Consider the following 18,474-nt stretch of genomic DNA (forward strand, 5'->3'; position numbering starts at 1 on the left):
ACTAACTATACTAAGTATACTACTGCTTATTAACACAGAAATATATATTTTGTAAGGCAGCTAAAAGAGTTTAAACCGACAATTCTTACTGGTTTAATGTCACGGTGTAAAAAGCCCACTGAGTGGATGCTCTCGATTGCCTTCAGCATCTGCAGACACAGTCTGAGTGTAGTGCTGACTGTGAAAGTACCACGGTTCATGCTCCTCCTCAGATCCGCTAAATTACGGCCCTGCGAAAGCCAAAAAGGCAACAGTTAATTGTTTTGGCAACAAATATTTGATCAAAAGGCAGGTTTGATTTAAAGTCATAAATAAATGAACACTAACTGCAAAGTATGTAGTCATCAAATTCATATATAAATCACAAAAAGACAAACCTACATTTTAAATGCATAAATGAGTTAATCTATTTATAGGTAAGTTATGTATTTCCCTTATGTTTACTTTAAAGGGTTAGTTTACCCAAAAATGGAAATTCTGTCATTAATTACTCACCCTCATGTCTTTCCAAACCCGTAAGACACCCTCCATTGACAGCTACGCAACTACCATTTTGACGCTTCGAAAAGTTTATAAAGAGATTGTAAAACTAATCCATATAAATTAAGTTTAGTCAAATTTTTTTGAAGAGTTATGATCGCTTTATATGATGAACAGATTTAATTTAGGCTTTTATTCACGCTGTGGATGAGGTTCTATAAGGAGAATGAACCTTATTTGTTCTCACACATCAAGCAAGCATGCTTAAGCTTCTGTTTACCAGATCTGATGTATGAGTTGATGAATATTTATGTGAATAAAGGCCTAAATTCAATCTGTTCATCATATACAGTGATTGAGTCTCTTTAGAAAATTTGGACTAAACCGCGCAATTCATATGGATTAGTTTTACGATCTCTAAATTACCTTTTTGAAGCGTCAAAGTGGTAGTTGTGTAGCTGTCAATGGAGAGACAGAAAGCTCTCAGATTTCATTATGAAAATCTTCATTTGTGTTGAATGAAAGTCTTACAGGTTTGGAATGACATGAGGGTGAGTAAATGATGACAGAATTGCATAAGCCTTCTATACCTTTAAGGCAATGGTTTCTTTACAGGTCACATAGAAGCTTTAATCATCTTTATTGTCCATTTATCATCTTTACAGCTTTCTGTGTATATTACTGCACTCTCATATTTAATACAACAATTAAGTGTGCCAGATCATCATCATAAATAAACTGTAATATTAGGCACACATTAAGTTAGAACAAAGGCATAATCAGACAATCAGGCCTCACCTGAAGTTCCATGACAACATAGTTAAAGCGATCATTGCGGCCACATCCAACAAACCGACAAACATGATCCTTTCCTGAAACAGCAATGAGATGAAACTTCATTAAACTACATTGTCAACTATCATTGTAACTCATTTCACATGCCAACCAGGCATAACAGAAGTCATTTACATATACAGTAGAAGTCTTAAAAGTACTAAGCAAAAAATCCTGTTTAATTCAAATGATCAAAAAGAAGGTGGGTAGTGGTTACATGATAAACATTATAAGTGGACATGAAAGAGTATGATAGTAAACAGTAAGTTTCTATCTTTTTCTGTCCATGTGATCCTCTACTCCTCCTCCTATTATTATGTCGGTCTGTCCAGAGAAGGGGGAGGTTTATGCATTTAGTTCATTGCGACACGGCTCTCCTGGGACACTCTCTGGGCCGCAGTAGCAGATCAGACCAGCTTCATTCATATTCCACTCTGACATGAAACACCCTACAGCCCTCAGCAAGAGGGTGATATAAAGAGTTTGCCCCCTATCTTCCTCACTTGCCTCTTCCAACCAGTCTGCAGTGCTCCATTATTATGATTATTCTGTTATGAGTGTGAATATTAGTATACATCATTTTGTGAAAAATGACATGCTACTTTTTTTTTTTGCTAGTGTCTAATAGATTTGCATATATTACTCAAAACATAAAGCAACTGTTTCATGTTTCTTGTGCATCACTGCTAGTGAGGGTCTGTTTTGTTTACTTCTAGGGGCCGCGAGTAGATAGAGAAATCTCCGGTTACAAGTCTTTCCCTCAGGAAGAGATAAAACCACTCTGTCCTGTCATACAGCCATATTACAGCCAACATGATACAAGTACATTGATTTTTTCATAAGCAGTGTGGAGAGGTTGAGGATATAATGGAGCAAGACTGTAAAGGGAGTGCAAGAGGATAATGATGGTGTCATTGCTGTGCTCTGCTAATTGATTTGTTGATTCTTTGCCCAGTAGAAGACAGAGCACGGTTTGATTTCAAGGTTAACTACAGATCCTTGCAGTACGAGTTGTTTTATAATCATAGACATTCTTATCTCTATTTGAAACTATTCAGATTCCCTCTTTGAAATTCTAATGTATATAACTGAATCAAAAACATAGTTAAGTTTTAAATCAAGAAAAAATTACAAAAGATATTCTACTGTTCAAAAGTTTGGGGTCAGTTAGTATGTATTTATGAAATGCATTTCTTTGATCAGAAATACAGTAAAAAGAGTAATATTATGAAATATTATTACAATTTAAAAGAGCCCTTTTCTATTTTAATACATTTTAAAATGTAATTTATTCCTGTGATTGCAAAGCTGAATTTTCAGCATCATTACTCCAGTCTTCAGTATCACATGATCCTTCAGAAATCATTCTAATATGATTTCTGCTCAAGAAACATTTTTATCAATGTTATTATCACATTATTAATTATAACATTTATAACATTATTATCAATGTTAAAAACGGTTGTGCTGCTTAGAATTTTTGTAGAACCGTGATATATTTTTTCTTAGGATTCTTTGATGAATATAATGTTTATTTGAAATAGAACATTTCTGAAGAAGAAGAAGAAGAAGAAGAAGAAGAATGACTTTTCAATGTAATGCGTTCTTGCTGAAAATATACATTTCTTTAACACTAGAACTGCCAAGGCAGTCATTCTGACCATTTTTACATTTTACAGTGTAATAACTTTGTCATATTGACCGCACGCATTATAGATATCATAAGTCCGCTACATTTCCCGCCATTTCGCGGCAGGAGCAGCAGCAGATGGAGAGAAGAAGGCAGTGCCAAGTAAGGAGGAACTGCAAAAAAAAAAAAAAACCAAGAGACATGTGCCAAATGTCACAAAGTAGTGTTTGGGAGCTGCACACGAAAGGCTGTGTTTACCTGTGTGGACTGTGCGTAAGCGCCAGTGAATGATGCGGGGTGTTTGTGCCGTTCAAATGAGCCCACTTGGAGGAAAACGTGTTAATCTGATTTTTTTCGTTATTATAACATAATTTATTGTATCATAAGATTTGGTTTTATTGCACAAAGAAAATAAGAAAAAAATTATAATTTAGGCTGGAAAATACATTTTCACATTCATTTGAATTAAAATGTTGTGTCCTGATCTTTATTATTAGCTATCGTAACATTGTAGATCCATTTATTTTTAGATTTTGTATTGATTATTGAACTTATTTACAAACAGGGCTGTACTAAACGGTATGAAGCTTTGATGTTTCCTAACTTTTTTGCATGTCTATTCACGTGGTGAGTACGCATTGTGAATACGCAGGCCACAAGAAGTAATTCGTTTTTATTTATTTATTTTTGGATCACTTTTACTCAGGACATGCTAGCCGGCAACAAAGTATTCCATTCATTATGCTAAGCTAGTGGCGGCGCTGCCAGACTAAGACAATGCATGCACTGAGACAAAAATGCGTTTGCCCACCTATCTAAATGTAGTGAAGATGGTGATTAACCCATATTTCAAAAAACCGTGGCGTGTTCCTTTAAGACAGCGGTTCTCAAAGTGTGGGGCGCGCCCCACTGGTGGGGAATAGAGACGTGACAGGTGGGGCGCGCCAAACAGGAGGAAATTTTCATTTTTATGCCTTTATATCTTTATTCATTGATGCCGAGTCCGCATCGTCAACTTCATCTTTGCAGCGACACAGAAAACACCAGTTTACTAATAAACAATGTATTTAGGTACAACTTGTTACTATACTGATACTACTGGTCACTTCAATAAATTGGAACATTTTAAGCTTGTTGCGAATTTCATTAGCATTGTGTTGGGGCGTTGGGGGCAGGTGGGGCTTGAAAATTTCCCCTTGTCCAAAGTGGGGAATGACCGAAAAAGTTTGAGAACCACTGCTTTATGAGTAAGTGTTGCACCTTTTTCCAGTTTATTTTAAAAATAAAATAAAATCTCAATGACCACCAAACTTTTAAACGGTGGTGTATATATAAAAAAACGTGCAAAAAAATTAAATAGTTGTAATAAAAAAAAAGGTTTTTTTACAAATATACATTTATCTGCTCTACCTTGAAGTTTCTTCAACACTGCTACCTCCATCTTCAGAACCTGTTTGGGTTGTTGAGCAGACTCTGCTTTCAGAGCCACGCTGGTGCGGTTCATCAGGTCCAGAGCCTCGTAGATCTCGCCAAAGCCGCCACCGCCGATTTTTTTCACCTGAAGTGAAAAGCAAATATCAGAGGTAAGCAGACCAGAGTGATATCACTGTACTGTTTTGGGTGCAATATATATTCATAATTAAACAAATAATGATATAATTATAAAATAATATAATAAAAACTATTTAAATCAACCCTTTAAATGTACTTTGTACAGCAATTATACTAGATGTAATGCAAAACAAAACAAGTCACAGGATATTCAGCACAGTAGTTGGATTAAACTTTTTTTATTTTGCAATTTATTTCTCTTGGCATCACATGTCCCCACAATGTTTTCTGCCCTCTCATGTCATTTCCTTTTTCCCTCAGGTCTCCCTGTACAGAGACAGCTAGCTTTATCTGAGGATTATACAACGTTCCGTCAGAGGAAGCAACGTACTACTGATCAGTGCACTAAAAGAGCTGGTCATTGAGTTACACAGATGAAGACACACTGCAATATTAGATCAGCGTGAGGAGTGAGTCACTACTTGCCACTATCTGCAGACACACACATAAACGTAGGCAAACATGGTTTCACATGCTTGCCAGAAAGCACATTTAAATGCGGTTTCTTTTCAAGGTTTAAATTTTTGTGAACAACTATCTCTTTAAGAACTGCCTAAATCATAACTATGCTGTCTGGTCATTTAACAAGCAAAGCACCACACTACAGATGCAAGGATCAGCTCTAACGTCACAACTCCGCTGTTAAAAATAAATCTTTTTCTTTCTTTCCTTCAATTTGTTTTTAAATCTCCTTTTTAAAATTTCTCTCTAATCGGTTTTGTCTCCATTGCTGCTTAAACAAGTGGACCCCACAACTACGTAGCTTAGAGTTTGCAAATGGATGCTTGATGAAAAATTAAGATTAATTAAATAAGTTAATATTTCCATCACGTTGGAATAATTTCTGTTAGGCTTGTGTATATATTTTGTTAAAGCTGCTAAGTTATTAAGCAATATCTCATGTAGTTTTTTTCCTTTGTGTTTTATATAATGTGGTTTATGTAATTTTATATAGTGCTCTTTAGGTATTTGTTCCCTTTCGAGAGGTCTCTCCTATTGCGTAAGTAGCTTACGCTATGGGAAAACTCCTTTTCTCGAGAATATTGAAGTCTTTATGTAAAACGCATTGCAGCTGCACAGCTGACAGCAATGAACGAAGGCAGCTCGGTCATTGGCTGTGCTGCGGCAACTTGCTCGAACCAATGACGGGGCGACTCTGAATGCGCGACCAATGAGCGCGCTTCGCGCCCGCGCGCGTCAGAGCCCGCCAAGATGGGCGTGGCCAAGAGCTATATATTGGGCGCCCCGTCATGAGAGTTCTTTAGATTTAATCTCCTTCAGCGAACACCTTCTTCGCTGGATCCTCCGGATTATTGAAGCTTCGCCGTCGAAAAGCATACCAGCGGGATTTGCTACGAGGACGTCGGCACCTTCAGCCGCCTTCTAACGCGATCCTACTGAGCCATCCGGCGTACTGCTCACGCAAGTATTTACATCTGTTCGCTCTGCGACACTTTTAAAAGAGCAAATTTTCCAAGGCGTTGTTTCAAATGCCTTCCTGCGCGTCGTTCAGAGACCTTCTCCCGGACGGGGATCGTCACGTCATCTGCGCTCGCTGCCTGGGCCGGGACCACGCAGAAGCTGCTTTGACCAAGGGCGGATGCCCCGAATGTGACGACCTGGGTCTCTCCGCACTGCGGGCTCGCCTCGCCGCTTTCACCGTGAGCGAGCCCATCGCCGCCATCCCTCTGTTCGAGCCGCGCACTAAGAAAAAGCGCCGCTCACAGAGGCTTCCTGAACCTGAGCTCAGTGACGTCACGCCGAGCCAGTCTCCGCGTGCTTCACCGCCGCTCTTGCCTTCCCCACCGCCGGTTCAGTTCACCCAGCCGGACCCACACCCCTCTAGCAGAGCGGTGGGCCTTGTGACTTTCGGCGCGTCCGAGGACGACGGGGGAATGGATGACAGCTTGTCAATCGACGCTGCATCGGACGACTGGCCGGGCTCCACTCTCGACCCCGCCCCGTCGACGCTAGCTAGCGCGAGCGGGGGCTCCACCATGGATAGCGAGATTATCCGCGTTCTCTCTAAGGCCGTGGAAGACCTCGGGCTCGATTGGTCTTCTCCCGAAGAACCAACCCGGAGCCGACTGGATGAGTGGTTTCTGCAGGGGCGCCAGCAGGCCCCTCGGCAAAGGCCTTCTCCCTTCTTCCCGGAAGTTCACGACGAACTCACCAAGTCGTGGAAAGCCCCCCACTCTGCGCGCCTAAAGCCTTCTTTTTCTTCCTCGCTCTCCTCTGTGGACGGCGCGAAGGAAAGAGGCTACGAGGGAACACCGCCCCTCGAGGAGGCCGTGGCCAATCATCTCTGCCCGCCCTCCACCACCGGATGGAAAGCCAAAGCTTCCCACCCCTCGAAGCCCTGCCGCACTACTTCAGCTCTCGCCGGTCGCGCCTACGCCGCCGCCGGCCAAGCTGCATCAGCGCTTCACTCTATGGCGGTACTTCAAGTGTTCCAAGCCAAGCTTCTCCGCTCTATGGACGAGTCTGGCCCCGAACCCGAAGCCTTTAAGGACCTACGCAGCGCGACTGACATAGCCCTGCGAGCCACGAAGGCCACCGCCCAGTCTATCGGCCGTGCCATTGCTAATTTGACTGTTCTCGAGCGCCATCTGTGGTTGACTCTGACTGAGATGAAGGACGCGGATAAGGCGCCATTTCTCGACGCGCCTATCTCCACCAGCGGGCTGTTTGGACCGGCGGTTAAGGGTTTCGCCGAACGCTTCACTGAGGCCCAGAATGCTTCACAAGCTATGCGGCATTTCCTGCCCAAGCCCTCCAGCTCATCGCAGAGCAGACAGAGGCCGCCGCAGCCGCAGCGGGCTAGAACAGCCCCCACCGCCTCTCAGCCCGCGCCTCAGGCTGACGCTCGCGCTCTCACAACCGCAAGCCGCCTTCTGAGCGACGGGGTCCTCGGCCCAAGATTGTGCTGAACCCCGAGCCTCGAAAGCCGTCCTAGCCACAAGAATGAAAAGAGAGAGTGCGTGTCTCGCAAAAGCCGGACCACTCTCTCTGCAAAAGCTCAAGCATTACCCAGTCCCCTTACAGGCGGCTGGATATGTTCATACAGCAGTCAATGGGCCAGTCACAGAGCTCGCTCACCTGCAAACAAACGCCGTTTTTACGGCGACGCACAGAAAACACAAAAAGAGTCTTTTTCTGCCTGTGTCACTAAGGGTTCACATGTCCACAAAGTGTGCATTCCCAGATACTGTCAAAACAGTGCCAAATTCATTCCCAGCTCAAGCTGCGCACCCCATGAATGTAGATCACGTGCCTACGGTCATGTACGCACCACTACACACAAGCACTGTTCACACAGTTATAAATTCATCCCCAGTAAAAGCGGGAAACATTATAAAAGTGACGCGTGTGCCTACCACTGTTTATGCACCCCCACTTATAAACACTGTCCTTACAGTGTCAAACACAACCCCAGCCCAGGCTGCGAGTTTTACAGACACAGCGCGCGCTGCTGTAATCACACACGCGCCCATTCACTCAGCTGCTCAGCGCGCGCCCGCGCCTCTGAGAGCTATGAGCTCAGGCGATTCGCTGGCCGGGTCCCTGCGTCACAGCGGCCCGCCCCTAGCCTGTATTCAGCCCATATCTGTACACGCAGCGGCATGGGAAAATATTCCAGATATGCCGAAATGGGTATTGAATATAGTAAAGCACGGATACTCGCTCCAGTTCGCTCGCAGACCACCACGTTTTACGACTGTGGTCGAGACGAAAGTGAGAAAAGAGTGCTCACATGTTCTACGCACCGAGGTGCGCAAACTAATAGAAAAGGGCGCTGTGGAAACTGTTCCCCCCTCTCTGAGCGAGGCAGGTTTTTACAGCCGCTATTTTCTCGTCCCGAAAAAGGATGGCGGTCTCCGCCCCATCCTAGATCTCAGACACCTGAACAAAGCACTAATGATTCGCTCGTTCAGAATGTTAACAACCAAGCATATCCTCGCGCAAGTACGCCCAGGAGATTGGTTTCTCTCAGTGGATCTGAAAGATGCTTACTTTCACATTCCAATAGCGCCTCATCACAGGCCGTTTCTGAGATTCGCTTTCGAGGGACAGTCGTACCAGTACACAGTACTTCCGTTCGGCCTGTCCCTGGCTCCCCGTACATTCACGAAATGTATGGATGCAGCACTTTCCCCCCTAAGGCGAAGGGGAGTGCGAATACTGAATTATCTCGACGATTGGCTGATTCTAGCACAATCAGAGAGTCAGTTAATAACACACAGATCTTGGATTATCAGCCATTTAGAATGCCTGGGTCTAAGAATCAATTTTGCAAAAAGCATACTATCTCCCAGCCAGAGGATTTCTTTCCTGGGAATAGTTCTAGACTCGATGCAAATGACAGCGCGTCCCTCATCAGAGCGCGCGCTCACCATCCGGCGCCTTGCAACATCATTCAGGGCGGGCGCGCTCGCCCCCGTCAAGCGGTTTCAGAGGATGCTCGGTCTCATGGCCTCAGCATCGGCCGTACTCCAGCTAGGATTGTTGCATATGCGCCCTCTCCAACGCTGGCTCAAGAGCCGCGTCCCTACTCACGCGTGGCGTTCGGGCCACCTTTTAATCAGAGCGAACCACGGCTGTATAAAAGCCCTGACGCACTGGAAAGCCGCCGACTGGTACCAGTCAGGCGTGAGTCTGGGTGTGAACACAAGGAGAAAGATGATAACGACAGATGCCTCTCAAAATAGGTTGGGGGGCCCTTTACGAGGGCAGGCCTGTCTCCGGCTTTTGGTCAAACCCGGAGAAGCGCCTACACATAAACTGTCTGGAAATGAAAGCGGTCGCTTTGGCTCTCAGAGCCCTGCTCCCACAGCTGAGAAACGAACACGTCTTGGTCCGAACGGACAACATGACGGTAGTATCGTACATAAATCGCCAGGGTGGACTCAGGTCGAGCTCCATGCATTCAATGGCCAGGAGACTCATTTTATGGTCCCAGCACAACTTGCGCTCGCTGAGAGCAGCGCATGTGCCAGGTGCCCTGAACCAGGGGGCGGACATGCTATCCAGAGACAAAATTCTCCCAGGAGAATGGGCTCTCAACCCGCTGACGATTCACTGGTTATGGAAAACCTTTGGCAAAGCGGAGATCGACCTCTTCGCCTCCAAGGAGAACGCGCACTGCCCTCTTTTCTTCACGAAAAGCATGGATGCGCTCGCCCAGAGCTGGCCGAGCCGTCCCTTATATGCCTTTCCCCCGATCGCGATGCTACCGCAGGTCATCAGTCGGGTCAGAGAGGAGAAAAACGCAGTGCTGCTGATAGCCCCACTCTGGAAGAACCAAACATGGTTTCCAGATCTGATGCAAATGCAATCTGCACCACGGCCGATTCCACTGAGGCCAGACCTCCTCAGTCAGGCCAACGGGATGATATTTCATCCCCGCCCCGATCTGTGGGCCCTTCATGCATGGCCCCTCAACGGGTTCCCAGGAACCTCACGAGCGGAGCACTAAAAACCATCGCTGAGGCGCGGGCGCCCTCCACGAGACGCTTATATGCCCAGAAATGGAAAGTGTTCAGTGTCTGGTGTAATGCCAAGGGCCTGAACCCTGAAACATGCGAGATTACGAACGTACTCGCTTTTCTACAAGGGCTTCTGGAGGCGGGCCGCGCCCCCTCCACGCTCAAAGTATATGTGGCGGCCATCACAGCATCACACGACCCTGTAATGGAACGTCCATTGGGAAGAAACGACCTAATTATTCGTTTCCTAAGGGGCGCTAGGAGGATGAACCCTTCACGCCCCCCCTCAGTGCCGATCTGGGACCTAGCTACTGTCCTAGACGCTCTTAAAGGGCCTCCGTTCGAACCACTCCGAACCGTGCACCTTAAACAGCTCTCGCTCAAGACTGCGCTCTTGCTGGCACTCGCCTCGGTCAAGAGAGTGGGCGACCTGCACGCGCTTTCGACAAGCGCTGCCTGCCTAGAATTCGGACCTAACGACTGCAGGGTCGTCCTTAGACCGAAACATGGGTATATTCCTAAAGTGCTCACCACTCCCTTCAGAGCACAGGTTATCTCCCTAACTGCGCTATCGTCCCCAGCAGACGAACACGACGCTAATCTACTCTGCCCCGTTAGGGCTCTCAGAGTGTATTTGGAGCGTTCTGCCCTATTCAGACAGACAGAACAACTGTTTGTATGCTTTGGCGGCCGTACGAAAGGTTCCGCCGTTTCAAAGCAGAGAATCTCTCACTGGATAGTTGAAGCTATAGCGCTGGCTTATGAAGCTAAGGGACTTCAATGCCCCTGGGGAGTCAAAGCACACTCCACCAGGAGTGTGGCTTCTTCCTGGGCATGGTCGAGCGGGATACCAATCGAGGATATTTGTGCGGCGGCAGGCTGGGCCTCACCGTCCACATTTATCAGGTTCTACAACCTACAGGTCCCGACACTGCATTCCAATGTACTATCAGCATGATGCTAGTTGAACTACGAGTTCGTATCTAGATTATGTATGTGCTTGTGTCACACTGAGCGCCTTCTAGCCGCTCTGTATTCTTTCCCACATATAAAGCTCGCCTCTGCCGGCTAGTTGGATGATAACTTTGCTTTTTTAGCTCAGGCACCTGCCTCTGGCTATCATAAGGCGAAGTTCAGCACGCACGGCGTTTTGCATGGTGTTCCCATAGCGTAAGCTACTTACGCAATAGGAGAGACCTCTCGAAAGGGAACGACTCGGTTACTAACGTAACCTCGGTTCCCTGAGAGGAGGGAACGAGTATTGCGTAAGCTGCCGTGCTTGTGCTTGGTTAGTTCGCTTCAGTCGTTTTAACCTAAAGAACTCTCATGACGGGGCGCCCAATATATAGCTCTTGGCCACTCCCATCTTGGCGGGCTCTGACGCGCGCGGGCGCGAAGCGCGCTCATTGGTCGCGCATTCAGAGTCGCCCCGTCATTGGTTCGAGCAAGTTGCCGCAGCACAGCCAATGACCGAGCTGCCTTCGTTCATTGCTGTCAGCTGTGCAGCTGCAATGCGTTTTACATAAAGACTTCAATATTCTCGAGAAAAGGAGTTTTCCCATAGCGTAAGCTACTTACGCAATACTCGTTCCCTCCTCTCAGGGAACCGAGGTTACGTTAGTAACCGAGTCGTTTTCCTTGAATGGTTTTCCTTTAAAGGTGCAGCATGTAATATTGACAGCTAGCGGTTGAAATGGGTACTGCAGTCCACATTGAAACCGTTAGAGAGAGTTGTTTCGCCGACCCCTTCTCCTCCTCTGACTCAGGACACGCAACAGGAACGAGCACAATTGACAATGGAAAGCGATGAGCCTTGCACTGTAAGTTGATCAGCTAATGAATATGTTCGCAATGTTTTTATTGGTCGGGCAGAATCTGTAATCTCTGACTTAGTTCATTTGCTGGCTTCCATGGCTGCAATCCGCTGTTTTCCGCCAACTGGCAACCCGGGGTATCGAAATAATTTTGGGTAAATTGGCAGTGGGCGGGATCACACAGACCAAAACAAAAACAGACATTCTGGAACACAATGCACATTTAAAAAGTAGATTGACAGGCCGTAGCATTGTATTTGGATAAACAAGTATTTGAATTTAGCATGTTTCCTACATCTCTGCAAACATATTAGGGTAAGTGTAATGATTTAGTGCGGTAAAAAAAATTACATACAGCACCTTTAAGACATATGTTGTTGTTGAAAACGTAAGTAAAAGAGGGACGCATGTTCGTTGCGTATTACTGTGTAATGAGAGTTTCGCTTTATTAAAATCAACACATTATGATTAATCTCATCCACCCATGACCCACACGCTTAAGTAATTGGAATGTTTTTTTTTTATTACTTGGCCCGCCCAACCCGCAGATTATCCACAGTGTCCGCATATATAACCGCGATCTGCTTATCACTACACCATACTGATGTGCATTAAAACCTGCAGACTTACTACTTTCCATCGTTCCTTCACCAGAATGCCCGTGGTCAGGATGTCTGTCTGCTCCTGCCCCGCGCTCATCCTGTCTGTGGTCTGTCCTGTGCTCGTCCCCTAACGCCAGTGACAGGGGCCTCGTCTGGCATTGGAGCCCGGTGGTGCCCACTGGACACAGAAAAGAAAAGAGCATTGTGTTAAAGTTGCTTGTTGTACTGTTACAGCACTTACAATGCAAAATCCGTGGCTTCTTATTCCATCATAAAAACTGCTAGTAAAAATATAATATTTCATAGAGCAAGTTAGACCCAAAACATACAGTAAACAAAAAAAAGTTCATAGCGAAGGAAATCTCCAAATAGTATTTAATCTAATCTATTAAGTTTCTACTTATAAACTGTATAAGCTTTAGCACACACGTTACATTAAACTAGGTACTATAAACATCAAGACCGCTAGTGGTGTTTGTTTTTAATATGCTTCAAGACAAACCTTGGGCAAATTTATGTCAACACCATTGCTGAGTATTTTCTCCTTAAAACTGCAGTGAATAGCTCAAAAACGTGGTTTAAAATCGCTGGTGTTTCTGACGTCACAAACTACAGTAGTGGCCAAAATTATTAGAACACCTGACAGATCTTAAAATATGGAAATTTTTTGCCTCCAAAACATAATTTAATTTCATAATGTTCATGAAACATGCAGATGGTTGCTCTGAGCACAACAAATATCAGATGAAGTGAGTCATACTGTTTTTATCCACTTTTGACTTTAATATTTGGTATGTCCACCTTTTGCATCAATTACAGCAGCACATCTCTCTGGCATAGTGTCAATATATTTCCTGAGAACTTCAACACTAATATTATTCCATGCCTTCTGCATCTGAAGCCAAAGGCTTTCCTTTGAATGTACAATAGATCTGTCCAGTTTAATTTCCAACTCGCCCCAAATTTGCTCGATGAGGTTGAGATCCGGACTTTGACAGGGCCAGTCCATAATTGTCAATGTTCCAGCAGATTACTTCAGTCGCATGTGGAATGTTTAGGGTCATTGTCCTCTTGGAAAATAACAACTCTGAAACCTCTTAAATATGCCACGTGTTCTAATAATTTTGGCCACCACTGTCCCTTGTAACCAATCACGCCAACGTGCGGGCGGGCTTTAGCATATCATTAACTGCGGTCTCAAGAGCAGCCAGGTTATGCCGTGAGTTGTGTATATGATGTATATTACGATGTTATGATGAACTATATGCCTTTCTCCACTGACGTTGTGTTCTTGGTCAAAGCATTTCTAAGGATGCTGATTTTTAGAAGGCAGCTGTCTGAATCTGAGATGGCAAACAGGAACATGGTTTGTGTAACATTAGCAACACATTTACCCCTTTTCCACCAAAAAAGAACTGGTTCGGAACTGGTGCTGGTTCAAAGTTGGTTCGGAGTTGGTTCAACTTGCGAACCTTCTCAGAACCTGTTTGTTTTTCCACTGACTAGAGCGCCCAGCGAACGACGTCGTTAAGTCACTGTGTACGTCGCCATACATCTTAGCTAGAAACGCTTGCAAACCTACAACATTACTTTGGGATTATCTCTAACTCGTGAACCAAAAAGGCTTTAAAAACAATTGAAATATGTAAGTCTTTTAACCTTTTCCTTTGATATGTAATCTTTTCTGATTAGTTATGTACCCCTGTCTTGTGTCTTTTTTTCTTTCCATTTATTTGTTCTGTATTGTGACTGTTTTCTTCTTTGCTTACATAATGTTTTAAATAAAAAAAAATAGAAATGCTTGCACCAACTTCAAGCATAACAATTACAATCGCGGACTACATCGTGTTTCTGCAAATGTCTCTCCTGGCTTTGCGATTCTATATTATGGTCAGAAAAGATGTTTAGAACATATCTAAACCCGCCCCCAGCCCCCGACGATACAACATCCTGTATAATTCATTCTTTCACTTCTTCCGTTTCTGGTTCAAACATTTATGGCAGAATTAAACCAGTATTTCCACTTGCCATTGTGCAGCGTTTACTACAGTAAAGTTGACCGAGTGGATCAGATAATCTAAGCTTGTGTGACTGAGTGGAGGCGGGGCTAATTTGCATATTCATGTGTCCGCGAATACTAAATGAAGCAAGGGTGTAGAGTTACATTCAAGCTTTTTTAAGGCATAAAGACATTTTTCAAAAGAAAACGTTTAAAATGTTATTTTGGTGATCAAAGGTGAGTTTTAAAGGATCAAATTATTGACAACAGGGGGACATTAATTTGTGTACTTAAAGGGTAACTAAACACTAAAACAACTTTTTTTAGTTAATTATCTGTAAGAATGGAGCTTCATAAATGCTGTTCATTGATTCGAGTACATTTTTTGACATTTGGGTATAAAGTGTTTTAATTTTCAAATACAGGTCCTTCTCAAAAAATTAGCATATTATGATAAAGTTCATTATTTTCCATAATGTAATGATAAAAATTAAACTTTCATATATTTTAGATTCATTGCACACCAACTGAAATATTTCAGGTCTTTTATTGTTTTAGTACTGATGATTTTGGCATACAGCTCATGAAAACCCAAAATTCCTATCTAAAAAAATTAGCATATCATGAAAAGGTTCTCTAAACGAGCTATTAACATAATCATCTGAATCAACTAATTAACTCTAAACACCTGCAAAAGATTCCTGAGGCTTTTAAAAACTCCCAGCCTGTTTCATTACTCAAAACCGCAATCATGGGTAAGACTGCCGACCTGACTGCTGTCCAGAAGGCCATCATTGACACCCTCAAGCAAGAGGGTAAGACACAGAAAGAAATTTCTGAACAAATAGGCTGTTCCCAGAGTGCTGTATCAAGGCACCTCATTGGGAAGTCTGTGGGAAGGAAAAAGTGTGGCAAAAAACGCTGCACAACGAGTAGAGGTGACCGGACCCTGAGGAAGATTGTGGAGAAGGACTGATTCCAGACCTTGGGGGACCTGCGGAAGCAGTGGACTGAGTCTGGAGTAGAAACATCCAGAGCCACCGTGCACAGGCGTGTGCAGGAAATGGGCTACAGGTGCCGCATTCCCCAGGTCAAGCCACTTTTGAACCAGAAACAGCGGCAGAAGCGCCTGACCTGGACTGTTGCTCAGTGGTCCAAAGTAGTTTTTTCGGATGAAAGCAAATTTTGCATGTCATTCGGAAATCAAGGTGCCAGAGTCTGGAGGAAGACTGGGGAGAAGGAAATGTCAAAATGCCTGAAGTCCAGTGTCAAGTACCCACAGTCAGTGATGGTCTGGGGTGCCATGTCAGCTGCTGGTGTTGGTCCACTGTGTTTTATCAAGGGCAGGGCCAATGCAGCTAGCTATCAGGAGATTTTGGAGCACTTCATGCTTGGATCTGCTGAAAAGCTTTATGGAGATGATTTTTTTTTCAGCACAACCTGGCACCGGCTCACAGTGCCAAAACCACTGGTAAATGGTTTACTGACCATGGTATTACTGTGCTCAATTGGCCTGCCAACTCTTCTGACCTGAACCCCATAGAGAATCTGTGGGATATTGTGCAGAGAAAGTTGAGAGACACAAGACCCAACACTCTGGATGAGCTTAAGGCCGCAATCGAAGCATCCTGGGCCTCCATAACACCTCAGCAGTGCCACAGGCTGATTGGCTCCATGCCACGCCGCATTGAAGCAGTCATTTCTGCAAAGGGATTCCCGACCAAGTATTGAGTGCATAACTGAACATAATTATGTGAAGGTTGACTTTTTTTGTATTAAAAACACTTCTTTTATTGGTCGGATGAAATATGCTAATTTTTTGGAATTTTGGGTTTTCATGAGCTGTATGCCAAAATCATCAGTATTAAAACAATAAAAGACCTGAAATATTTCAGTTGGTGTGCAATGAATCTAAAATATATGAAAGTTTAATTTTTATCATTACATTATGGAAAATAATGAACTTTATCACAATATGCTAATTTTTTGAGAAGGACCTGTATATGGTGTAAAAACGTCTGAGTGCTGCCCTCTTCAGGTTAAACGGAAAGCTCCTGCAGTAGGGGTACTCTCTGAGGTAGAATACTCTCTGACGTCACTCGGTCACGCCCTTGGCAGCCCCTGGTATAAAAGCATCTGGTTCCGTCAAAACTACTGTAGCGAGTCAGGAGTTGGAATTACAAGTATTGAAAACGATCAGGATAGATACTGTATATATTAGCATCTAGTTAGCATAGCATTTATATAGTTATTTAGATTATTTCATGTAGCCTAGGTAGTTAATCTCGCCTATCGCTCCAGTGTGCAACCTGCATTTTACGTGGGATTGCTTCTCCAACGCAATGGAGGTGGAAATGGGCTTCTCCACACAGCTCGCGCTGCCAAACGCTGCTCTTCTTGCATGGACTCCACCACCGCAGCGGCGTCATGATGTGAGTGAGCATATATTTTTAATCACAATTTATGTTCCTTCTTCACGGCGCGATTTGCTGATTATTTTTTTCACATAGCAGCAAAATATATTGAACGTAATAGTAATAATAATCCTGGAAAAAATTACCTCAAAATGACTGAATATAAGAATAATCGGATGCCGATCGCGAAGCGGGAGTCAAGAACGCAGTTTGAGCTGGTGTCCACAGACAATTCACACTCCTCCACTTCAGGTGAAGATGGGGGAGAAAAGTTCACGACTCAAATGACCGCTCTGTTGCAAAGCTACTTGCTTCACTCCATTTGAGCTAGTTTGACAGCAGCTGTCACTGCGGGTCTCAGGTGCACGCCCCCCCCCCCGCTCAGCCCCGCCCTCGGTTCGTCGCCTCTATCTCCGCTGGGCTCTGCCCACTTTTCCAGCATTTTTCAAATATTGCCAGTGGGTGGAGTCAGGCTTTGACCAGAGGTTTAGTTACCCTTTAAGTTAAATGTGTGACCTGTGAAAGAGGAAAATTATTTGACTAGGGCCTAATCTATTTGTCACAAATCACAATCTACAAATAACATCTGAGAAATGCTTCTAAACTGAATAAATATTAGTTGTTGTTTTTTTGTTTGAATTTTTTTTCTCAGTAACAATAATTTCGAATATTCATGAGCCTGTAGTTCTGTATATATACCTGTTCAGCCAGGTAGCATCTGTGCTGATTTAGAACAACAGAGGGACTTGGAGGGGTTTTATTGCTTTTATACAATAGTTTTAAGTAGGGGTGTAAATTGGATGTTTCATCATGATACATCACCTGATGTCGATTCTCTTAACCAGTGATATGATAGTGATACCTAAAACATGCAGTAATATGACTTGATTAGATTAAGGGGCACGTGATCGTGATATCGATATTACTATATTATGCACCTATTTTACACAACCGGTTACATTTTTATTTATTCACAAATGCAACTCTGAAAAATGAGGATCGCAATTGGGAAATCCACAACAAAAAATACACTTTCATTTTTATAATAATATAGTAAAAATGAATCATGAAAAAAGTCGCACATGAGATCATCAATTGTCTGATGGCAGCTTATAACTGGCTTGTGCAATACGATAAGCAATCTGTTGAGAAATAAATACAAAAATGAATTTAAAAAAGACATAAAAAATCAAGTTAAAACAACCAATTTCATCATATATTTAATATATTTTTATAACAGGCAAAAAATATTTTTCATGAGGTTTTTCTTTAGGACATTGTGTGCAGAAACAACGTATGTGAGTGGAGCGGAGGACAGAGATTTCCCTTCCCGCACAGCAATCACTCTGTTCCAACTCCACTCTGGGTTTTCCATGTCATGCATGCTAATTTACTCTGGTCTGGAACACCGATAATACAGCGAAAAATCCAAGGCTGTGTCCGAAATTACTCCCTATACCCTTAAATAGGGCACTATTTATGGGGACAGCCATTTGTAGTGGTGTCCGAACCCTTATCGAGTGCACTCATTCAATCCCACAATGCACCACCACAATAACGAGTGTACAACCTATGGCTGGATCCCAAATGGCACACTTCATGTG

General features: G+C 43.8%; 2 protein-coding genes across 4 annotated transcripts in view; both read right to left on the reverse strand.

The window, feature by feature from the left end:
- The window catches only part of aldh6a1 (aldehyde dehydrogenase 6 family, member A1), a 132,541-nt gene that overhangs the window by 65,814 nt on the left and 48,253 nt on the right, over window positions 1–18,474 (reverse strand). The gene's annotated exons all lie outside the window — the stretch shown is intronic.
- ttbk2a (tau tubulin kinase 2a) overlaps window positions 1–18,474 on the reverse strand; it is a 33,548-nt gene that overhangs the window by 13,266 nt on the left and 1,808 nt on the right. For all 3 annotated transcript variants that reach the window (XM_077238454.1, XM_077238455.1, XM_077238456.1), the window contains exons 2-5: window positions 12,486–12,635; window positions 4,355–4,502; window positions 1,279–1,352; window positions 90–230 (exon numbers count right to left, since the gene is read on the reverse strand). In XM_077238454.1, coding sequence (XP_077094569.1) covers window positions 90–230; window positions 1,279–1,352; window positions 4,355–4,502; window positions 12,486–12,554 — 432 coding nt within the window. In that variant the 5' untranslated portion in view covers window positions 12,555–12,635. The remainder of the gene's footprint in view (window positions 1–89; window positions 231–1,278; window positions 1,353–4,354; window positions 4,503–12,485; window positions 12,636–18,474) is intronic.

The sequence above is a fragment of the Siphateles boraxobius genome, unplaced genomic scaffold (genome assembly GCF_051911475.1).
Source record: "Siphateles boraxobius isolate OS27281-9 unplaced genomic scaffold, OSU_SipBor_1 22, whole genome shotgun sequence".
In the NCBI taxonomy this organism is placed as follows: Eukaryota; Metazoa; Chordata; class Actinopteri; order Cypriniformes; family Leuciscidae; genus Siphateles; species Siphateles boraxobius.